Consider the following 26,294-nt stretch of genomic DNA (forward strand, 5'->3'; position numbering starts at 1 on the left):
TTGAAACAAAAATCCTGTATGTTGAAACATCTTTCTCAGAAAGGTTTCCATTTTCTTATCCATCTGCTCTCTGAACGAAGAACTATCCTCAAGAGGTATAGTATTAAGTTTAGCAAGCGTAGAGATATCACCATCCACCTTAGGAATGGAGCCCCACAAATCCAGTTGAGAGTATGAGACCGGGAACAAATTTTTAAAAGTAGACGAGTTGGGAAAAGGAAAAACCAATTCTTTCCCATTAGTTCTTAATAAGGTTCGCCATCTTAACCGGCACAGGAAAAGTCAAAGGAACTTTCCTGTCTTCGTAAACTCTGTCTAATTTAGGTATCATAGGTTCTTCAGGCAGTGCGGCCTCTGGAACCTCTAACGTAGACAGAACCTCCTTTAATAAAAAACGCAAGTGCTCAATTTTAAATCTAAAAGGACAGTTCCTCCGCAGCAGGAGGCTTAGGCGCTAAGGACTCCAACCCAGAAAATTTCCCCTCTGAAGCTACAGAGTTTAACTCATCATCGGATAACTGGGACATATTAGCTAAAGCCGATAAATATTTAGATGACTACGGGTCAGGAGAGCTATGTTTAACCTTTCTCTTGCGTTTGCTAGAGCGAGGTAATGCACTGAGGGCCGCAGACATCGCCGTTTGTAACTGTGCGGCAAAGTCCACAGGAAAAAGGCCCCCTCCGGATGGAGGATTAGATGTGCTACGGGGAACTGCATGTGGAGTGGATAATGTAGCAAGGGTAGTAATCTCACGGGACGCCGAGTCCTGAGAGGTAGACGGCTCAGAGGAACTAAGAGCCTTACCAGGCTTGTCTCCCTTCTTAGACTTTATAACGGTGTTAAGGCATGTGGAACATAATTGAGTGGGCGGGAAAACCATGGCCTCCTCACAATATAAACAGGTATGATTTAGTACAGAAGGAGTACCTTCTAACATGACAGAGTCCTCCATAGCTCAGGTTATACCCACAGAAGGACACAAATAAAAACTTTTATTAATATAGAAAACTGCACCTTTATACTCCCAATGGCTGGGGCACTCACCACCTCCTAGACCCAGACAGTTAACAGAGGAAACGCTCTCCTCAGGTTCAAGTCTCAGCCGGAATGGAGGAACCACACCCGGTCACATGGAGTGCAAGACAGTACTTCCCCTGTTATTACAAGTACAGCAAGTAATAGGAGCTGTGCAACACTTTCAAAAACGAAAGTGAAACTTAAAAGTTAAACCTGTTTGTTCCAGCCAAAAACACGCAGTCTATCAGCACAGGAAAACATCCCACAAAGCAGCAAGTAAATAATGAATACACTGATTAATTAACCCCAACTGTTCAATAAACCCAGGATCCTATCAAGGTATAAAGGAGCCACACTGTGACCCTGTTATAGCATTTTATGTTTAAAAATTGAAACAATCTTATCTCCAGGATCCATGCTGTGGAACAGCCTCTCAAGTGTGACAGTCTTATAGCAGCGCTCCTGACATGGACTTGAGTAAAAGAAAGCAGGCAGTGAAACTCGTCAACACTGATTGTTTAGGAGCTGTTAGCGACAGTCTGGATGGTTTTTCAGAAAAACTTTCCCTGCATCTCCAGACTCTAACTTTCATCAATACTCTTAATGAGAGGTTGACATGACTACTTAAAACTTCAGTCCTATCTCGAAGGGCAGATAACCTTTTTCAGGACTCTCCGAATTTTCTGACACTTCTCTGCCACCTCCTAATGTGATGAAAGGCAAATAATGAGGAAGTGGGAGGGGTATTTAAGCCTTTGGCTGGGGTGTCTTTGCCTTCTCCTGGTGGCCAGGTGTTGTATTTCCCAATAGTAAGGAATGAAGCCGTTGACTCTCCCTATCTTAAGAAGGAAATGTATTTTTGTGCTGGCTCCTAGATTTTCAAATCATATTTGTCATGTCCTGCCTTATATCTATATACCACCTGATGAAGAGGTTTCCTTCAAACGCGTAGTGTTTGTAGAGGATCCACCGGCCGGTGATTCTGTGTTTTTTAATTTGCGTATCTCTATGTAGAGACTTTTCTTTTTACAAGCGTTTATCAGTGCAAGTATTATTTGTATTTTGTTCTATGTGATTATTATTTTTTTAATGTATTGTTATACATTCACAATTTTAAATTAAATGTATTTTTTAATTCACTATATTTCAGTTAATTTATTTTATCGCACTAGCTCTGTCACAACTTTTCTTTAGTTAAAGGGTTTGATTTAGTTTCCCAATTCTTGTTAAACGTGGAAGAGCGGACTCCAGACCTAACACTGCTATATTCTACAAAGTCATTGGTTGTACATTCCAGTGAACCATTTATAACTGTTCCTAATTTGCCTGGATATAGAAGGAAACCTAGGTTACAACATTGCTGATGGATTTACACATATATTTTCCAATATGTAAACAACTAACATAATTATAAAAAATACATCAGCATATTATCCTTCGGCTAATATGAATACATCATTCTATCTAGCATGTCTCATTTATTTAGTGTTCAATAAGCCTTTAGTGCTTTCATTAAACCTTGTAGCTCATAGATATCATATGCATTTATCTTTTCTCAAAAATTAGTTCTATCCTTGTGATTTAAAGGCAAATGTTTATGAAAAGAACAGTTCCAAAATCATATAGGCATCGATAAAGAGAGACTTTCACTAACTGTAATTTACCTGATCGTATTTGCACCAATCACAGCTTAATATTTCTGTCTGATGGGCTGGAATCACTAGCTTTGAAACAGGTGTTTTCACATCCCAAATCCTCAGAGTCTGATCACCTAAAAGAAACAATTTCATGATCAGACAAATAGAACTTATACAACATTCTCCAAAGCCATCATTGAAAAAATAATTATTGTAATTACAATATAATAACAATACTATAAATTATACATACATATGACAGAATATACATTATACATACATATAAATACATTATATTTGTTTCTTTAGTCCACCTCTTCCAAATTGTATTACTGTTGTTTTTAAAGGGATATTTTAGAGCAACAATGACGTGCTCTAATGTAATTTTACCACTACCTTCCTGAACGCTCGTGTATTTTACCCCACAAAAGGGTTAAACAGAAACTACAGCTCTCTGCAGACCCTGACTGATTATTTAACTGTGTGTATAATTAACATCTTTAAAAACATAGGCTTGCAGGTTCGGTAGTGTTAAAATTAATTGTTTTTGTGTGTTGAATAAACCTGCCTCATTATTTATATCTACCCCAATGAGCCATTAATACCCAGGTATGCAACACTATTTCCTGCCAGGTTCAAATAAAATGAAAAACAATTTTACTTAGCTATTTTCATGCATATAGTTTAATTATTTGTGTCTCATTTATATTCATAATATACATTTTTTCTACATCTTGTGCTAATAATCCTACAGTTTAAGATAAGGCAAAGAATTAATTTATGCAGCAGCAATTTTTCATATGTATTTTCACTATCAAAAGCAAAATACTTAAGGAAAACTCATCAAATATTTGCAAAATTATTTGACGACAGTGGTCATTTTAAACAGCATGAGTTTAAAAAAATCAAAGATGTATACTGCAAATATATTTTATTCACTGCAATAAATAGAAAAATGTTTTTATTTATCATTATAGAATATGCCCTGACACCTATAGAAACGTATAGTCCTGACCAAAAAGTCAGGAAAAGTATCAATTGTCATAAAGTATAATTTAAAAGGACAAAAAAATGTGAATCGATTCAGATAGAACATACAATTTTAAACAACTTTCCGATTAACTTCTATTATCAAATTTGCTTAATTCCATTGATATCCTTTGTTGAAAGAGCAGTAATGCACTACTGAGTGCTAGCTGAACACATCTTATCAGCCAATAGCAAGAGACAAAGGTGTGCAGGCACCAATCACCAGCTAGCTTCCACTAGTGTAGGACAAATACATATCCTGTCAACAAAGGATACCAAGAGAACAAAGTGCATTTGAAAATAAAAGTGAATTTAAAAGTGTCTTAAAATGGCACGCTCTATCTGAATCATGCAAGTTTAATTTTGACTTTCCTATCCTTTTAAGAGTAAGAAAACATATAAAATGGCAAAGAAATATACTCTAAAACAATGAATTAAACAAGTCAAAGAGACTCCCTCTGCGATACACTCATGAGAATATGAACATAAATAACAAGAGATTTACTCAAAGGAACATAGAGCAGCCCCCTGCCAGTCAGCGACCAGTGGACTCTTGCAACAAATAATGATTCCCGCAATTATAGCAGTTGGCGAAAGCCTGATGTGCAGTCATCAGTAACTGGTGCGCAGGGTAGGGTGGACAGCTCCCTGGTGCACAGTGTGAGCTTTCTTTGGAACTGGTCAACAGAGTGACAAGTTATCATGAATGTAAAGGAGCTGAGTAGTAATAGGGGCCCTCATATGTTTAATTCTAGAGTTCTGATCAGAGGCGTAACTAGAAGCCACAGGGCCCAGGTGCAAGAATCTAAGAAGGGCCCCCCACCCCCAAAAAAAGTGAATTTGATACATATCTTTTTTTCTTTTTCTTTTTTTTACATTTAACACAGGAAAAAAAAATGTGAATCAGATTACATGTCTGAAAAAGGAGGTACCCTGTGCCCACAGTCTGTGAGATGGTCTGACCCCCTATTACTGTATATAGTGACACTGTTTAACCCACCAGTACTGTATATAGTGAGTCAGTGACACAGTCTGTAATCTGTCAGTGAGATGGCTGGCCTGACCCTACCCACCCCAGTACTTTATAAAGTGACCACAGAAGTCTGTGACATGGTCCAGCCCCCCGTACTGTATATAGTGGTACTGTATAGTGACACTGTTTAACAAGGTCTGTAATTTGCTGGTTCCACAAACATACACACACATACATGCATAAATACACACACAGTCACATACATACATACACACATACACACACAGTCACATATATATATACACACATATACACACACATACATAAACACCAATGGGTAAAACATAAACACTAACCCCTGTAGTCAGAGACACTAGTGAAGCATCATGTCACACTCACATTATATCAGTGCAGGCAGTGTCAGGTCAACGTTTTTTATAGTAAAAAATTTTTTTTATTTTTTTTAAGCTGGGCCCCCACACTTGGGGGCCCAGTCGCAATTGCAACCTCTGCATTCCCTGTAGTTTCGCCCCTGGTTCTGATGGCTGAGGAGCTGGAAACCTAGACCTGCTTATGCTTACGAATAAGCCCTTCTGATTTACCTTCTCTTTTCAATTACATCAGCTGGGGATTTCCATCTCATTTTACAGAACCAGCTATGGATAAGGACACATGCACTCTACACCTTAAAAGGGAGTATTTTAATGGATGCTAAACCCATTGAAATAAAGATATCTCTTTCATGAATGATTGATCTACATGGCAGCAATGTCCCACTGCCATTTACATCTTACATATGGTGAATGCTAGGTGTTTAATTATAATGACTTTTTTGTCTGATGTATATGCTGGCAGCCTTCATATGGTAGATATGAGCTTCCTCTAGCTTGCAATATCTTACCAGTTTCTAGTTTTTGGAGCTCCTTTGAACTTGGTGCCTATTAAAGGTTTGTTAGACCTGCAACACTTAATATATAGGCTGCTGAGCAAGTGAGACTCACTTGAGTAAGTTATTTTGCTGCTCCTCTTCATATATAGGCTGCATAAATAATGTTTGGCAGTTGGGCTTCAATACAAGCAAGACCCTGTATTATTTTCATCAGTGTAATAGACAGGAAAAATGTATTCACTATATCTAGCAGTATAGTGTAATTATCCTAAATATAAGTTCCTGAAATTCTTATTATATGGACGGCTTCCCCCTACCGCATTCTTTTTCTTTTAATGAATAACATTGAAGTTTAAAGACTACATTAGCCTCTCTCTAAGACAAACCTAATTAATAGTCTTGAAGCAACATGCCTTTGGCAACCATCTATTTATATAATGCTTACAGCTAGCTATTGTCAAATCTTCTGCTTAAAGGGATAGTCTAGTCAAAATTAATACAAAAAGTAGAGAGCGCCTCATGGTGCAAACCAGTGCAATATGCAATGATAACGATATGCAGATTCAGACTAATCACATGTAGAATCACATGTAGTGAAGCACTAGATGGGCACAACTAGAAAAGGACCTTTGGATTCCTGCACTGGTTGTCGAGGACCGTTGTTGCTGCTGTGTGAGTGAGTCTGCCGGACGACTCTTTGGATTCGGCTTGCTAGTTGTGCACATCTAGTGCTTCACTACATGTGATTAGTCTGAGTCTGCAATTCGTTATTGTTGCATATCGCACTGGTCTGCACCATAAGGCGCTCTCTACTTTTTGTATTATAGAACCTTCTCTTCTGTCTGGCCAGATGTCCTAGAGGAGCTGCCTGGTATCTGGTGCCATTTTATAGATTTGGAGACCCCTGTTTGACTTCTGGAAGTCATTTGGTACCCCTGGCGCTAGTATTTGGTACTCCTTAGACTCTATTTGTACATTATGAATGTGTGCTTTTTTATATATATTTTCTAGTCCACCTTGTTTTTGTTTTTATCATTGTATCTATTGTTTAATAATTTTATATAGCACCTGCATTTTTATTCTTATATATATTGAAGTGGATTTGTTACATACTTTTCTTATACAGTATATATATATTTAGTCATTTTTATTGCTTTTACACATTTGATTTATGAGTTGGTGAGGCGCCTCTTTCTGATATTATCTGGGATCTAGTGCCACTCACACTGACCCTCTCTGTGATCTAGTGCTACTATCCCTTGATATATCTGATTGATTTTTTTTTAGTCAAAATTAAACTTTCATGATTCAGATAGAGCATGCGATTTTAAGCAACTTTCTAACTTACTCCTATTATCAATTTTTCTTTGTTCTCTTGCGATCTGAAAAGACACCTAGGTTGGTGTTAGGAGCCCTATATGACAGGAAATTAAGCTGCCATCTAGAGCTCTTGCAAATGGATAACATTCTTGCAAAACTGCTGCCATATAGTGCTCCAGAGATGCAGGCTCCTGAGATTACATCCCTGCTTTTCAGCAAAAGATACCAAGAGAAGGAAGAAAATTTGATAATAGAAGTAAATTAAATAGTTTGTTATCTGCTCAATGCCTTAGCTGTGGATGACAACCCTGTGTTGTCATCTGATGGGAAGGGGGGGTTTGGAGCTGATCCTGGACACACGTGCAATTAAAGGCCCGTACGAGGTCGTCAAGGTTTCTGCATCGCCTTGGGTATCCTGCGGTGCTGGCGACATCATTAATCTGGAGACCAGGAAGTGGTTAGAAGAGCTTAAGGGAGCTGTGGGAGTAATGGATGGGGGAGTAAGAATTACAACCCCTCAATTTCAGCTCCCTTAAAGGGACATTAAACCCCAAAAATGTCTTTCATGATTCAGATAGAAAATACAATTTTAAACAAGATTCTAATTTACTTCTATTATCTAATTTTCTTCATTCTTTACATATTCTTTGTTTAAGAAATAGCAATGCACACGGGTGAGCCAATCACACGAAGCATCTATGTGCAGCCACCAATCAACAGCTACTGAGCCGATCTAAATATGCTTTTCAGCAAAGAATATTAAGAGAATTAAACAAATTAGATAATAGAAGTAAATTAGAAAGTTGTTTAAAACTGCATGTTCTTTCCAAATCATGGAAGAAAAAATTGGGTTTCATGTCCCTTTAAGCCCTAAAAAAACACACTTTTTTAATAAAGGGGTCTCTAGGCACATATAACAGCCCATCACAATGGCCTAGAGACCTCCCAAGACCCCTTATTTTAAATACTAAAAGCCCCTCTATAGAGTTTAATAGCCAAGTGATCACTACAGTAATAGTGATCACCTGGCTCGAATAAATGTGCATTAATTTGACCTAGGTGCACATCAAAGGTATAGAACTATACCCAAAGCCCCCCCATTTATGAGGTTAACCATTTTTTTAAGAGTTTACAAAGAAACACGCACACTACAGTTTACAACCTTATTGTTAAAATGTTAAGAAATATTTGCACTTTTTTTTTACGTTTTATTGTACAGATCTCACATGCCATGATATATGCATTAAATAATGGCATAGTGTGAATCTGCTTGGACAAAAAAACAACAATATATAATATGTATTGGTTTCTCACTGAAAATGGCCTAAAGTAAAGGTTAAGGGGTAGATTTACTAAATGTCGAGCGGACATGATTCGCTGTCGGCATTTATCATTGCACAAGAATTTCTAGTGAAATGTTTGTGCAATGCCGCCCCTGCTCACTGGCGGCCAATCGGGGCTGTCAATAATCCTGATCGGATTTGGATGATTTCAATCGGCCACCTAAAAGGTGCCGGACAGGTTAAGGAGCAGTGGTCTTATGACCGCTGCTTCTTAACTTCCGTTTCAGGGGAGCCAGAAAATATGGGCCTCTAAAGCAGCATCCGCTGTTTCATAAATGGAGTCCATTATGTGTGTAAACATCAAACATCAAAACAGCTCAGAACAGGGGTGGAAATGGCTCAGCAGTTACAGGGTTAAAGCCTGATAGATCTAATGTATTCAGTAACTAATCTATTCAATTAAAGGGACATAAAAGTGCAACAAATATGCTCTAATATGTTAAAGCATTTTATAATTGTACTATTGCTTGAATATAACTATCTGTTTAAAGTCTTCAAAAGAGCAGCAATGCATTACTGGGTACTGGATTTTGATTGGTGACTACACGCTCATGGGTTTACTCAGGGGTCAAGTCCTACAAAAAAAAGTGTAGAAACTCACCAAGACTTGCACCCCCGCTCACAATTAATATTGTTTTGTATACACCCACACACACTGTATTTATATGTATATAACCTATACACTTTGGTAATGAAAGCAAACTAAATGCAATGAAGGGTTGAATGGTTGCCTTTGGGCTTGAGAATCCTCCTCTGTCACAGAGTCTCACCCGCTTAAGGTACAATAGTCCTATTTCTGCTGAGGGGACTAAATAACCCCTGATCAAGTCACACGGAAATGTAAGCACCATGTGTTACACACAGTGCAGGGTGATCACACAGCAGGACTGCTGACAGGCTTGTATTTAGTGTATTGTGGGAAGTGTTACTGCTCATTACTAGAGGATCTCACTATCCCTCTAACCAGACTGTGCCCCAGTTCCTCCCACCAGCAGCAGTAGTGTTTACTGAAGCATTTCTGTTCTCTGTCCAGAGGGAACTTAGTTCCTCCTGCAAAAATAGTGCACGAACTCCATAACCATGCGTTCCCGCGCCACTTGACCTCTAGATGCATTTAGCGCATGACCACTGGCTTCCTGCTAAGGAATTAAAATTCTAATGAATAAGATAATTTTCGCATCAGAATTTCCTTTAAAATCTCTGTTTATAAAATAAACATTATATACAACATATGTTGAAAAAGGTAAGGTAGAAAATGGACATTTTATTTAAAGGGACATAAGGACATCTAAACATGATTCAGAGAGCCTGTACAACATAAGAAAACCTTTCAAATTTACATTATTATCAAATTTCTGATTGTACCATTTGTAGAAAATTAGCTATTTTTCACAACAGTAATCTGAGGTAAACCCAGGAGAGCGCATACATCGTGAGCATTATGTTTGTGCTTAAACAATGTTTATTCTGTCATTGAGAGGAGCTACATTACCAAGACACCAAGAGGTAGAATTAAATTTGACTACAGAAGTAAATTGAATTGTTTTGTATGAACTATCAAAATAAAGGTGCAATATTGACTTTTAATACAGAAAAAAGCAGCTATGATCACCTATAGTCTAAAAAGCATAAAATGCTTCATAAGGCCGATCCGTTTGGTTTACATTAGATGCTGTTGAATCTACACACCAGTATTAAAAAAAAAAAAAAGTCAGAGATTTAACAGCTCAATATACGTTTATAATATTGTCTTTTTAAAAAAAAAAAAATATCCTTCTTTATTGTGATAGACAAGAAAGGATGTTATCTACTGTTGCTGTTTATTTATTAACGCATTTATTTAATAATGTTTATCTAAACAGGAATATATTGATATGTGTAACAATTGTAATGTATGTTCCTATGTATGCTGAATAAACCTATTGTTTTCTTTCATTTTTATTTTCAGATTTGTCTGTGTCCTCCACTGAGGTTTATGGTTTAGGATTTACCTCTATCAGCCATTGTTATGTACATGCATTTGTAGATGGTATTAGCATAAATTTAAACAGATTTAATTAACCCTTTTTAAGAGGAAATAAAATTATATATATATATATATATATATATATATATATATATATATATATATATATACAGGGAGTGCAGAATTATTAGGTAAATGAGTATTTTGACCACATCATCCTCTTTATGCATGTTGTCTTACTCCAAGCTGTATAGGCTTGAAAGCCTACTACCAATTAAGCATATTAGGTGATGTGCATCTCTGTAATGATAAGGGGTGTGGTCTAATGACATCAACACCCTATATCAGGTGTGCATAATTATTAGGCAACTTCCTTTCCTTTGGCAAAATGGGTCAAAAGAAGGACTTGACAGGCTCAGAAAAGTCAAAAATAGTGAGATATCTTGCAGAGGGATGCAGCACTCTTAAAATTGCAAAGCTTCTGAAGCGTGATCATCGAACAATCAAGCGTTTCATTCAAAATAGTCAACAGGGTCGCAAGAAGCGTGTGGAAAAACCAAGGCGCAAAATAACTGCCCATGAACTGAGAAAAGTCAAGCGTGCAGCTGCCAAGATGCCACTTGCCACCAGTTTGGCCATATTTTAGAGCTGCAACATCACTGGAGTGCCCAAAAGCACAAGGTGTGCAATACTCAGAGACATGGCCAAGGTAAGAAAGGCTGAAAGACGACCACCACTGAACAAGACACACAAGCTGAAACGTCAAGACTGGGCCAAGAAATATCTCAAGACTGATTTTTCTAAGGTTTTATGGACTGATGAAATGAGAGTGAGTCTTGATGGGCCAGATGGATGGGCCCGTGGCTGGATTGGTAAAGGGCAGAGAGCTCCAGTCCGACTCAGACGCCAGCAAGGTGGAGGTGGAGTACTGGTTTGGGCTGGTATCATCAAAGATGAGCTTGTGGGGCCTTTTCGGGTTGAGGATGGAGTCAAGCTCAACTCCCAGTCCTACTGCCAGTTTCTGGAAGACACCTTCTTCAAGCAGTGGTACAGGAAGAAGTCTGCATCCTTCAAGAAAAACATGATTTTCATGCAGGACAATGCTCCATCACACGCGTCCAAGTACTCCACAGCGTGGCTGGCAAGAAAGGGTATAAAAGAAGAAAATCTAATGACATGGCCTCCTTGTTCACCTGATCTGAACCCCATTGAGAACCTGTGGTCCATCATCAAATGTGAGATTTACAAGGAGGGAAAACAGTACACCTCTCTGAACAGTGTCTGGGAGGCTGTGGTTGCTGCTGCACGCAATGTTGATGGTGAACAGATCAAAACACTGACAGAATCCATGGATGGCAGGCTTTTGAGTGTCCTTGCAAAGAAAGGTGGCTACATTGGTCACTGATTTGTTTTTGTTTTGTTTTTGAATGTCAGAAATGTATATTTATGAATGTTGAGATGTTATATTGTTTTCACTGGTAAAAATAAATAATTGAAATGGGTATATATTTGTTTTTTGTTAAGTTGCCTAATAATTATGCACAGTAATAGTCACCTGCACACACAGATATCCCCCCTAAAATAGCTATAGCTAAAAACAAACTAAAAACTACTTCCAAAACTATTCAGCTTTGATATTAATGAGTTTTTTTGGTTCATTGAGAACATGGTTGTTGTTCAATAATAAAATTAATCCTCAAAAATACAACTTGCCTAATAATTCTGCACTCCCTGTATGTATATATATATATATATATATATATATATATATATATATATATATATATATATATATATATATATATATATATATATATATTATTATTATAGCATAATGGCAACATTCCAGTTCCTATCCATTCACAAACCTTGAGCAAATATACATTTGTTATCAATCTCTAATTGATAAATAGTTCAGTTTACTTTTTTTTTTAATCTAATTTAAAATTATTGGTACTGGTTTACTTTTATAATTTTAGTACCGCTCAGTTTAATTTGATTTACTTGTGACATCACAAGAACTCAACTAAGGATTATTTATAAGCAATATTGCACCTTACCCCTATACTCACACACATCTTCAAACTCTCCCTCAGCACTGGTATAGTTCCCACATCTCTTAAGCATGCATTAGTCACACCTATCCTCAAAAAACCTTCTCTCGAGCCACCCTCCCCATCCAACTACTGCCCTATTTCCCTACTACCTCTTGCCTCAAAGCTTCTTGAAAAGCTAGTATATGCATGTCTATCCCATTTCCTTACACTAAACTCTCTCCTTGACCCACTGCAGTCTGGATTTTGCCCCCTTCACTCAACAGAGACAGCAATTGTTAAGGTTACCAACGACCTACTTACAGCAAAATCAAAAGGCCACTTCTCTCTACTTATCCTTGATCTGTCTGCAGTCTTTGATACTTTCGACCACCCTCTTTTGCTCCATACCCTCCAATCCTTCTGCATCTGTGGCACAGCTCTCTCTAGGTTCTCTTCCTATCTGTCTAACTGTACCTTTAGTGTAGCCTTCTCTGGGGCATCCTCTGCCCTGTTACCTCTTTCTGTTGGGGTACCGTAAGGCTCTGTCCTCGGTCCCCTTCTATTCTCAATCTACACGTCCTCACTAGGTTCCTTAATAAAGTCCCATGGGTTTCATTATCATTTGTATGCCGACGATACCCAAATCTACCTCTCTGCACCAGAACTACCTCCTTCCTTGCTAACCCGTGTCACTAACTGTCTCTCTAATATTTCATCTTGGATGTCCTCTCACTACCTCAAGCTAAATCTCTCCAAAACTGAGCTCCTTATTTTCCCCCTTCTTCCAAAATCTCCACCCCCCCCCCCCCATGTCTTCATAACTGTTGATAACTTCATCATTACCCCAACCTCACATGCCCGATGTCTTGGAGTCACACTGGACTCAGATCTTTCTTTCACTCCTCACATTCAGTCCTTGGCTAAAGCCTGCCGCTTCCACCTTAAAAACATCGCTAAAAACAAAATTTATGCTTACCTGATAAATATCTTTCTCTTGCGATGTATCGAGTCCACGGATTCATCCAATACTTGTGGGATATTCTCCTTCCCTACAGGAAGTGGCAAAGAGAGCACCCACAGCAGAGCTGTCTATATAGCGCCTCCCCTAACTCCACCCCCCAGTCATTCGACCGAAGGTTAGGAAGAAAAAGGAGAAACTATAGGGTGCAGAAGTGACTGAAGTTTTTTAATAAAATATACTACCTGTCTTAAATAGACAGGGCAGGCCGTGGACTCGATACATCACAAGAGAAAGAAATTTATCAGGTAAGCATAAATTTTGTTTTCTCTTGCAAGATTTATCGAGTCCACGGATTCATCCAATACTTGTTGGATACCAATACCAAAGCTTTAGGACATGGATGAAGGGAGGGACAAGACAGGTACCTAAACGGAAGGCACCACTGCTTGTAGAACCTTTCTCCCAAAAATAGCCTCCGAAGAAGCAAAAGTATGCCTTACAAATCTGTTCAACAGAAGCCTCATTTTTAAAAGCCCGTGTGGAAGCCACTGCTCTAGTAGAGTGAGCAGTAATTCTTTCAGGAGGCTTCTGGCCAGCAGTCTCATGAGCCAAACGGATGATGTTTTCAGCCAAAAAGAAAGAGAGGTTGCCGTAGCCTTTTGACCTCTCTGCTTTCCAGAATAGACAACAAACAATGAAGATGTTTGACGAAAATCTTTAGTTGCAGTCAGTTTTGCCTCTGATATTGCGGGGGGCGGAGCCAACTGCAGAGCTGATAGGACGTGTTCTGGTGCAGCTCCCGGGCCCAGGATCTTAATTTAGAGGTCTTTCTACACTTTATTGTGATCTTTTTCAACCCTGAACCTAGGTGGATAGACCTAAGAACTGAAAGCGTATTCCTATGAACTTTTTGGGGTCCGGAGAGACTGCACCAGCCTTCCATCACTGCTATACACTACAGAGTTGAGGGAGAGAGCCGCCATCTTGCAGACCTCTAGCCATCTACCCCACTCACAGGCAGCTGTAAACCTTCTATCTCTCAAGGGTTCCGACCTATCCTGCACTATGATGATTCCATCTCACTTTTTGGAGGAGATAAGATACCTACTCGAAAGCCACCACGCTAGTCTGGCTGACAAGCTGTATGCTGCTCCTCAAAGAAATGGCGGCTGTCGGCCTCAGCAGCCCGACCTTGCTGAGTCAATCATAAGTGAACGAGATGGGAGTGGCGCTGCGGGGCCCCGGCGCTTTCCCCCTGACTGCAACACAACAATGGTGGAACAGACGGGCGACACATCAAAAGAACCAGGCCATCTTGATTTTCCGGCAGCTGTAAGTACTACCGTAGCTGCGGACACCCTCCCTCACACCAGTACAAACCCACCCACAGCTCTCACTCCAGATTTGACTCACGGACATAACGGCGGGTCCCTGAAACTGCGCAGCGCAACAATAGATACAAAGTCAGTAGGGGTGCAAATCCCCCTTCAATACATGCCGCTCTATTTGGCCCATACAATGTCCGTTTTTCTACTTCTTAAGCTGACTCTCTTTTTGGTGCTGTTTGACTGTGGGGTAATTTCGGCTCAGACACTAACGCTACAGGGAAATCCACCAACTTCTCATAGGGCCGGTATCGGCTAGCACATATACTCCCAGCTGGACCCCTGCAGCGGTAAAATATTCTGGGACAGACATGTTTGTATTTTATCGGACTGTGTTTAATCTCCACTGGTTGCAATATAGAAATGCATATGTTCACCCGTTATTTTAATCCAAATGTGTAGGCTTCTAAACATGTCACCTACCACAAAATATTGATTAGTTTTCCCAGAGTGTGTCATGTCCATAGCTTAACCTTACCTATGTACCTCATTTTTGCAAGCCAGCATTTGAGTCTCTGATTATCAGCATTATGTCAGTATTCTGCCATAGCCTACTGCCCTTAGGGTTTTTGTTAAATTTACATAAAGTGAATGTAATATGCTATTTACTGCTAACTATGGCAATATATTATGGGGATAGCAATTTCAGGGTGCTACTGAACTTTTGGGCGTTAGCAGTGTGGGTTTGTGCTTACAAAAATATATATATAGTCTATATGGATTTTGAGTGAAAGATATGATGTTTATTATACCTTGTTTCCAACTGGACAAGTTTATTATGTTAAGTAGTTATAAATGCTCCCCTTGAGGGTTGTTTTTTCTGTGCTGAATGGGATGTGTACTACGGTACTATTTATGGCTCAACTAAATTACCAACCAATGTCCTTTTTCCCTCCCTCTACATGTGTTAGCCTGCTATGTATACTCTCTTAAGGGGATCTCTGCTATGATGTTCCCTACTAGTTTAAATGCCACCGGGAGCTTGGACATCTGCGGCCGAGATGTCTGAGCCTTCCACATTTTTAACTTGTATACTGACAGGGGACCTCATGGCAAGCCAGGATCAAAGAATTTACTTTTTCCTATGTGATCACACCTTGGTGGATTGATCCACTTACCTGATGCCTATTAGTTCTAAGTATGACACCCTGAAAACTATATAAATGTCGTTGCAGGTCAAACAGCACGTTCACATATATATGTGCATATACAGGTTTCTCTGTTATTATATTTACTATATGTTGAGCTCCCTACTTATAATTCTGATCATCCCTATCTTATGATGTGCTGCACTTCCTGTCAGTATTTAGAGTGGCATTCCGGAATAACTATAGGGGGTTTAAAAAACGAATTTAAACGCTTAGTAGATTTAGTATCAAGAGGATTAGATTCCTCCATCTCTAATGCGATTAAAACTTCTTTAAGTAAAGAACGAATAAATTCCATTTTAAATAAATATGAAGATTTATCAGTGTCAATATCTGAGACAGAATCCTCTGAACCAGAAAAATCATCATCAGAAACAGACAAATCAGAATGATGATGTTCATTTAAAAATTCATCTGAAAAATGTGAAGTTTTAAAAGGCCTTTTACATTTACTGGAAGGAGGAATAACAGACATAGCCTTCCTAATAGATTTAGAAACAAAATCTCTTATATTAACAGGAACATCCTGAGTATTAGATGTTGATGGAACAGCAACAGGTAATGGAATATTACTAATGGAAATACTATCTGCATTAGCAAGCTTATCATGACATTCATCACAAACTACAGCCGGAGGAACAGTTACCACAAGTTTACAGCAAATACACTTAACTTTGGCAGAACCAGCATCAGGCAGCGTTTTTCCAGAAGTAGCTTCTGATCCAGGGTCAATCTGAGACATCTTGCAATATGTAAGAGAAAAAACAACATATAAAGCAAAATCTATGAAATTCCTTAAAAGACAGTTTCAGGAATGGGAAAAAAATGCCAATGAACAAGCCTCTAGCAACCAGAAGCAAATGAAGAATGAGATTTAAATAATGTGAAAAAAAGGTGGAGACAATAATGACGCCCACATTTTTTAGCGCCAAAAAAGACGCCCACATTATTGGCGCCTAAATGCTTTTGGCGCCAAGAATGACGCCACATCCGGTGACACTGAGATTTTTGGCGCAAAACGTCAAAAAAATGACGCAAACACGAACAACTTCCGGCGACAAGTATGACGCCGGAAATGACAAAGAAATTTTTTGCGCCAAAAAAGTCTGCGCCAAGAATGACGCAATAAAATGAAGCATTTTCAGCCCCAGCGAGCCTAACAGCCCACAGGGAAAAAAGTCAATTTTAAGGTAAGAAAAAATGATTTATTCATATGCATTATCCCAAATAATGAAACCGACTGTCTGAAATAATTGATCATCATGAATCAAGGCAAATAAATGTTTAAACAAATATATTTAGAACTTTATATAAAAGTGCCCAACCATAGCTTAGAGTGTCACAAAAAATAAGACTTACTTACCCCAGGACACTCATCTACATGTAGTAGAAAGCCAAACCAGTACTGAAACGAGAATCAGTAGAGGTAATGGTATATAAGAGTATATCGTCGATCTGAAAAGGGAGGTAAGAGATGAATCTCTACGACCGATAACAGAGAACCTATGAAATAGATCCCGTAGAAGGAGACCATTGAATTCAAATAGGCAATACTCTCTTCACATCCCTCTGACATTCACTGCACACTGAGAGGAAAACCGGGCTCCAGCCTGCTGCGAAGCGCATATCAACGTAGAATCTAGCACAAACTTACTTCACCACCTCCACGGGAGGCAAAGTTTGTAAAACTGATTTGTGGGTGTGGTGAGGGGTGTATTTATAGGCATTTTGAGGTTTGGGAAACTTTGCCACTCCTGGTAGGAATGTATATCCCATACGTCACTAGCTCATGGACTCTTGCTAATTACATGAAAGAAAAGGCAGTTACACTAATGAAATTTTTACAGTGTATATAACAAGTTAGCAGAGCATTGCACCCACTTGCAAATGGATGATTAACCCCTTAATACCAAAAACGGAGTAACAAATGAAAAAAACATTTTTAAAACTAGTCACAACTGCCGCCACAGGTCTACTGTGGTTGTTACCCTCCTCAAACACGACTTTTGAAGCCTTTTGAGCCCTTTAGAGATGTCCTGTATCATGCAGAGGGAAGCTGAGTGTCTCTGTCTGTAATTTTAGCTGCGCAGAAAAGCGCTAAAATAGGCCCCTCCCACTCATATTACAACAGTGGAAAGCCTCAGGAAACTGTTTCTAGGCAAAAATCAAGCCAGCCATGTGGATAAAAACTAGGCCCCAATAAGTTTTATCACCAAGCATATATAAAAACGATTAAACATGCCAGCAAACGTTTTATATTGCACTTTTATAAGAGTATGTATCTCTGGTAATAAGCCTGATACCAGTCGCTATTAAATCACTGTATTTAGGCTTAACTTGCATTAATCCGATATCAGCAGCATTTTCTAGCAAATTCAATCCCTAGAAATATGTTAACTGCACATACCTTAACCTGCACGCCATTCCCCCTCTGAAGTTACCTCACTCCTCAGAATATGTGAGAACGGCAGTGGATCTTAGTTCTGCTAAGATCATAGAAAACGCAGGCAGATTCTTCTTCTAATGCTGCCTGAGAGAAAATAGTACACTCCGGTACCATTTAAAAATAACAAACTTTTGATTGAAGAAAAAAACTAACTATAATACACCACTCTCCTCTTACTACCTCCATCTTTGTTGAGAGTTGCAAGAGAATGACTGGGTATGGCAGTGAGGGGAGGAGCTATTTAGCAGCTCTGATGTGGGTGATCCTCTTGCAACTTCCTGTTGGGAAGGAGAATATCCCACAAGTAATGGATGATCCGTGGACTGGATACACTTAACAAGAGAAATAGATTTTATAAGCATATTATTGAGTTTTATACCCACTTCCTTATAGTCATTGAAGCCACCATGTAGAAATCTAGCTGTCACTACATTCCAGTGCTGATGAGTTTGCACATGTGTAGCAGCTCTTCTTCATATACCTGCAGTGTAACCTAGGTTCCAAAATGGTAGCACCCATGATTAGAGGGAGGTGCATGAGTCTTTAGTGTCCCTTTACAATATTGTGTTTAAATATAGTGTATTCCATTACAAGGTCCTTAACAAATGTAAACTTTTTGGTTTATATACCCAAAAGATTATAGCTTGCCTCTTTAGTTGCCAGTCACCCATCCTAATGCATTTTTTTCAGATCTGTACAGTGTGGCATCCATCCACAGCATTGTCGTTGGACTCAATGGGTGGTTGAAACATGCATGCGCAAAGTCGATGCAAGTAGAATTTTTTTCCTTCTGCTAGTCTCACTGTACGCGTGCATGGCAACCCTAGTGCATGCATGTTTAATCAAAGTGGGACACCCCGATGATATCCAAGTAAACAGTAAATCAGATCGGTTATTACGAGTCATTGTTTAGCGCATGCACAATTTTTACTTTGACTTGGGAGAGTGCATCTAGTATGACATGTAAAGCAGGTGGGACTGCTCTGCATTTCAATGCTGTTGAGAAGAGCTGTTTAAGGGGTGTGGAGTAAAGCGCTACAAGCAGTAAAAAAAAAAATGTAAATTATTACATATATGTAAGAAGTTAGCATCACAAATGTAAAAGCAATGTAGCTTGCAATTACATAACCTTTTGGATTTTACACTTCATGTATACCTGTGGTTTACGATCACTTTAAGATAGCATATAATGAAAGAAAGATCATTACCAATTCTTCACCCTCATCGCTGATTATGTGACACAGTTACCCTAGGGCTGTGACAGATTAATGTGTCCAAACACAGAATGACAGGTCTAATGTATACACTAATTGTAACTTTCATTTGAAATCTTATGGTTCATGAACTTCTACAGAAAATACATAGTGTAAAGTAAAAAAAAAATCTTAAGTGAGGATATATTTGGAAACAAGTGGGCACAGCGCTGGAAAAATTTTTAGATGAAGAAAAGTTCCTTTTAAGATTCTGCACTGAAGCTGAAACTGAGAATTAAGCAAAACACACTAAAATAACCATATTAATCTCTAAATTTCTCTAAAAATAATAATAAAAAATACAAATATAAAAATAATAACAACAACAATTAAGGATCCCAATGAGTGGCAATGCATTTTTTTTCACATACTATGCACGAATTAGCAAAACAAGGCCATGATTTATTTATTCATGCGTATGATGTGTTTAGTCATGCACACATTTTCTTTAAAGGGACATAGAACCCAAAATTTTTCTTTCATGATTTTCCAATTTACTTCTACTCATTTGCTTCATTCTCTTGGTATCCTTTGCTACTAGGCGCAATCTGAACAAATCAGATGAATCGATGATAAGAGGCAGCTAGCTGCTCCTGAGCCTACCTAGTTATGCATTTGAACAAAGGGTCCCAAGAGAACAAAGCAAATTAGATCAAATAAGTCAACTGGAAATTCGTATAAAACTGCATGCTTTATCTGAATCATAAACGTTTAATTTTTTTACTTTACTTTAATTAAAATGTGGTCAAAAATAAATATAACATGTAGACACTTTCACAAATCGAACCCACAAAGTACAAGCATGTGTGCACCATGTATGAAAGTAACAACAATGACAAGCGTAGGGTTATCAATACATCATTTTTAGGCATACTGAGGTATCATCTAATTAAATAAATCTCTCGTCATAATGACTAGAGATGCAACAACTAATCGATAATAATCGATTATGAAAATAGTTGTTAACGAATCTCAAAATCGATTAGTTGGTTTGCAATTAGTTGGTCTATGCATGGCACCAGCTGCTTCACTCCAATGAGCTCCTGCACATGGTTTTGTGTGTTATGGTTATGCACTTAACCTAAAGGACGTCTATAGATGCTTGCTTTTCACTTTTTCAGGACATTATAAGTTTACATCTACTCTCGGCTTATGAGCAACCCAGAAATAAAATAGGAGTCATCATTTGGATGGTTTATATTAAATCAGGTGATTTGGGACTATGCTTTGCATGACATAGTGCTGATCTTGTCATTTATACTGAGCTCTAGATTAATGGGAATTATTTGAATTGATGTGCACTATTATCTGTTTGAACAATTAGCGGATTGCTTGCTATTGATTATATGTACTGTATAGATAAATGTGTAAGGCTTAATTGTAATATGTACCAAATTCAACTTCTTTAAGTATAAATCTATTATTTTAAGAGCAGATATTTTCCCCCTAACCTTATAGCTGGTTATTTACCATTGCATATAGATATTCAAGCTCATGTTTTATGTTAGAATGAAGTCCAGGCTTACTTTGTTAAGAGGCCCCTTGCATTGGTGGAGCTTACAAAGATAAATATCCCACCTTGGTGAAATTGGCAAAAACCCTACTTATGCATCTCAGGCACCTCAACACCATCTGAGCACCTCTTCTCTGCTGCAGGCAACATTGCTTGCAAAAAGAGAGCCATCCACAGCCAGGAGCACGTGGTAATGATGATATTTTTACATTTCAATGCAAAGTTTCTGAAAGAGTGAACAGAATGTTATAAACAGTGATAGTCTACCTCTTTCTAGTTCTACCTCTTTTGAAACAGTTTGAGGTTTGGTTTTGCTTAATTATAAAAATTAATTCTGCTGCTTAAAAAATTGGACAAAGGTTGTGTTAAAGGGACATTCAACACCAGAAGTTTTGTTGTTTAAAAAGAAAGATAATTTCTTTATTACCCATTCCCCAGTTTTGAAGAACCAACACAGTTATAATAATACACGTTTTACCTCTGTAATTATCTTGTAACTAAGATTCTGCTGACTGCCCCCTTATTTCAGTTCTTTTGACAGACATGCAGTTTAGCCAATCAGTGCTCACTCCTAGGTCACTAGAGAGCATGAGCTCAATGTTATCTATATGAAACACGTGAACTAATGCTCTCTAGTGGTCAAAATATATTCAGATTAGAAGCAGTCTTCAAGGTCTAAGAAATTAGCATATGAACCTCCTAGGTTTAGCTTTCAACTAAGAATACCAAGAGAACAAAGCAAAATTGGTGATAAAAGTAAATTGGGAAGTTGTTTAAAATTCCATGCCCTATTTAAATCATGAAAGTTTTTTTTGCACTTGACTGTCCCTTTAACGTAAAGTTTTAGTCTGAAGTTTATATTTGTAACATTCAGTATGTTGATTGTATTTTAAATATAGGAAAAAAATATATATATTTTTACCGATTAGTCGATTAATCGAAAAAATAATCGACCGATTATTCGATTATGAAAATAATCGTCAGTTGCAGCCCTAATAATGACCTTACAAAACATAAACAAACTCACAAATCTGGTTTATGTTTATGATCCCAGGTAGCTGAGTTATGTGTATTATCTCTCCTTAGAATAAACTGTGTTAAGAAAGAAATACTGAAATGTGCTCATGATTTTAGAAATTGTGAACATGATTCAATAAAATGTGTGCAGGAGATGGACAATAAATTGCTTAATCGTGCACGTTTTGCTAAATCCTATGCATGATTAAAACAAGTTTGCAAAGTGGCCACTCCGTGGCTTTATATAATAATAATAATAGTAGTAGTAGTAGTAGTATTAATAACAATAATAGTCTAAGATCAAAATACGGGAAATTGTTTAGTGCAAGCAATTGCTTATAATGATTTTCTGTATTTTATAGCTCATACATATTACATCATTTTAAGCAAAACAATATTAAAGAATCTAAAAATGAATCAAACATTTAACAAAAACAAAATAATGTCATAGGTTGAAAATAACATTTTTAATAATTATATCTGCCAAAGAAAACAGCAGCAACAAAACACAAACAGCAAGAGTTTTGAATATCCTATAATGAGCAGATGAAACAATAATGGTAAACTATTCTAAATAACTATGAATATTATAAAGTGTCAACAAGCATGCTCATACATATTTATCTATCTTTAAAACCTGATTGTTATATTATTTGCACAGTGAAAATAACGTCTTACTAATCAGAACTTGTTTCCGCCTTGTTATTTTCGTATACTATTGCTGCAGCTGTTCAGGCAAGCTCCTGAACAAAATGATTCTGAATTACACAAAGTGATTTTTATGGGGTGGGCGGAAAAATAGAAAGTGGGAGAAAATAAATAAAATAAATAAAGGACTGTTAGCCTTACCAGTGCAGTATATGCCTCTTTCAAAAAAGGTGGGCTGCAATTATTCCATTGCACAACATTTTCCATATCTAGTTCTCTTTAAATAATTGAAGTTACCGACCAACAAATAGGAAAAGTTATTTAAAGAATAAAACACACAATTTGAATTCTAATACAAGTAAGAAAAAAATAAAAATACAAGTATAATTGCTTTCTAAATTAGCCCATAATTCCATTAAATAAAGAAAATGACAATCACAAAAATAGAAACTTGCTGATGGCACAAGGAGGTCAAAATACTTACATATATAAGGCAACTATTTGATAAACAAGGTTATACAAATTATATATATATATATATATATAAAATAGATAGAAGACAGCACTCACTGGTCTTTAGAGAAGCAAAAACAGCTGTCCCCAAAACGTCAATCAAAGCTGTTTTTGCTTCTCTAAAGACCAGTGAGTGCTGTCTTCTATTACCTATATCCTAACCTGCATTCAGCACCCTGGCAATGTTACATCTGTTTGTGAGAGTGCGCCTATCTCTGCAAGTATATATATTAGCCAGCACTCCTACTTGAAAGAAATAGAAAAGTAAATTTATGCTTACCTGATAAATTAATTTCTTCTATGGTATGACGAGTGCACGGAATTCATCCTTTACTTGTGGGATATTATCCTCCTGCTAACAGGAAGTGGCAAAGAGCACCACAGCAGAGCTGTCTATATAGCTCCTCCCTTAGCTCCACCCCCCCAATCATTCGACCGAAGGTACAGGAAGAAAAAGGAGAAACTCAAAGGTGCAGAGTTGACTGAAGTTTAAAATCAAAAAATATAATCTGTCTTAAAATGACAGGGCGGGCCGTGGACTCGTCGTACCATAGAAGAAATTAATTTATCAGGTAAGCATAAATTTACTTTTCTTCTATAAGGTACGACGAGTCCACGGAATTCATCCTTTATATAACAAAATTATTATCACCTAGCGCCTGATGTTTAGACCCTTAGCTGAGATAAACTGACCCCTAGTGGTCAATAAATATAGAAACTTTACAACTTACTATCAGAGCGCCAACACAAATACGGCAGGGTCTATGACATATAGGGTTATAAATAAAATAAATTTATTGAACAGTTTAAAATTTATATAAAAATGTAAAAATTACTTTATGAGGATAACAATTAAGTATGGATGAAATGATTCTAATCTGTTCTTGTTAGAGAACTTCCTATTAGAATAAGCAGACTTGAGCTTCAATACAATTTAGTTTAAAATATGAAAATTAAGTTTATCAACGATAATCTTTATCAATGATTAAAATCCTAATGCTCCCTCATGGATCCATGTTAACAGTCTAAAATGGTCTAGTTGTTTATAAGGTGCGAGTATTAACTTCCAGCAATTTTCTTGCTGTTCATATATTGTATCAATGGCTGAATGCAGGGTATTTTAGCCCTTGACTGCTGGGATCTGGTAAGCTTAAGCCGCAATGCTGTTTTACTATTAAGGTTTTACTCAGATCTCAGTGTTCAGCTGTGGGTTGATTTTTCACGGCGTTTTCACGCCAATGATTTACCCGTGTAAAATGTTTTGCCCAAATATTTTACTTGGACAAGCAGTATATAAATCTTGGGGAAAAAAAAAATCCTTAATTCTTGCACAATATAACAACTTTGACAGGTTATACAATAATGGTCAATACAAGTGATTGTGACAAATCTCCTCACAAAAATGTTACAGTGTGATATATTTTTGCCCCATATAGCAACTTTGCCAAGTTATACAATGGTGATCAGTACAAGTAATTGGGACGAATCTCCTCGCAAAAATGTTACAATGTGTGAATAAAAAATGAGTAAAGAATAAATAAATAAACAATTCACTCCAAAAATGCTTGCTGTGACAATTATGTGATTGTATGTGTGAATCACGCTATCTTCAATCCGTGAACAAACTATAAAATTATAAAATTCAAAACTTATAAAACTATATAATATTGTGTATGTGTTTCTATGACTTGGATACAATAAACTACTTGTTAGAAAAGAGTTCCTTCTGCTAGTATCTTCAGCTTTCCTTCTACGGTTATAATGGTGAGTATTACATAAAATGTGCCGTGATAGATAGTGCTATAAATCCTTTAAAAACCTGATCCAAAGTTTGGTTGTCTCTAGTCCCCGGTTAGGGGTAAAGTCCCAGATGTATGTACACGGTCCCAGGGCCCCAGGGCCGATGAAATGTCTAATGTTCCTATTCTTTTTGTGTGAGTATCGATTCTTCGGTATGTTTACAATTGTATGCTGTTCGCTCCCTGTTCTTATGGATGATTCTAAGCAAAACGGTCCCTCTGTAAAAACAGAATAAACAATAGTGCAGACTGCCTGATATAATTTCAAAGATTAGAAGTGCTCTTACCAGCCAACGCGTTTCGGTCGTTCCTCGACCTTTTTCAAGACTGGTTTGTATTCTCTAATTGAGGTGTTTTTATACCTCTTTTGATATGACCTTTTTCCGATACCGGAAGTGAATAGTCTAACTCTCCGGTTATATTTCTATTTTTCTCATGTTGGCTTTTTTTCTTTGTTTTCTCACTTGCAATGTTCTTAAAGCTTAGTATGTCTAGAAGTATGATTTAATTTATTTGCTTAGACTTTATGTCCTATGTTTTAAATTTTGCCGGTTTTTCGTCATTTCTATTGGATAGAGAAAATACTTTTCCCTTACGTGATTGGCTAATATTGGCTAATATTGGGGGTGTGTAATGAAATCTGCCGGTGTTAAGTAGTTTCTATTGGTCAGATAAACAGTTCTTTTCCCTTATATGGTTGGCTAATACTGGGGGTGTGTAATATATGATTCATTGAACGTTACTCCTGTTGCGATAAGTTTTCTGTATTCTTTGAGGTTTGGTGAACACCATCACTTCTAACTTTTCTTTTATCCTCGTTTGTGCATGTTAGTAAAAACTACTGTGTACTAGAAATGGATTCTTTTTCACATTCTATATTTTTGCTCTTACAATTATGCTTTTTCGTTATTCATTGTCTGATCTTACTACTGCTATGATTTAGTATTGAGGACAATTTCTTCATTCTACATTAAATTGTGCAAACTATAATACATTCCTAAAAAAATTTTTTATAATAATGTTTTCTTTCTATTTACAATAAAGTTATTTTTCTGCATGTGTTAAGACATTACGTAAATTATTTCCAAATGTGTTTTTGGCTCCTTTCATTTTCTGGAATTAGTTAAACCCTTCTTACAGCTTTATGTATTTGTTTGTAATAAATTATCCTCTAATTTGGTCTGAAATCTCTACTTCTAAGAGAGATTTTTGTGATGGCATACTTTCTTACTTTGTGATCGCTTTTTCTTTATACTCTTCTTATACTACATTTCGGGTTGTTAGTTAAAATTTAACCGCTTAATGGGTAACATTTTCATTCAATTTCTGAAAGAGATTTTTGAGACAATTTTACAAGGGCCACTATAAAAGGGACCATATATTCAGGAAGGGATCTTCTC

At 37.3% G+C, this 26,294-nt stretch overlaps 1 protein-coding gene across 1 annotated transcript in view; it reads right to left on the bottom strand.

The window, feature by feature from the left end:
* The window catches only part of PEX7 (peroxisomal biogenesis factor 7), a 778,079-nt gene that overhangs the window by 385,673 nt on the left and 366,112 nt on the right, over positions 1 to 26,294 (bottom strand). Inside the window, exon 6 of the mRNA XM_053710885.1 lies at positions 2,683 to 2,789. Within this exon, the coding sequence (XP_053566860.1) occupies positions 2,683 to 2,789 (107 nt within the window). The remainder of the gene's footprint in view (positions 1 to 2,682; positions 2,790 to 26,294) is intronic.

This window comes from Bombina bombina, chromosome 4 (assembly GCF_027579735.1).
Source record: "Bombina bombina isolate aBomBom1 chromosome 4, aBomBom1.pri, whole genome shotgun sequence".
NCBI classification, from domain to species: domain Eukaryota; kingdom Metazoa; phylum Chordata; class Amphibia; order Anura; family Bombinatoridae; genus Bombina; species Bombina bombina.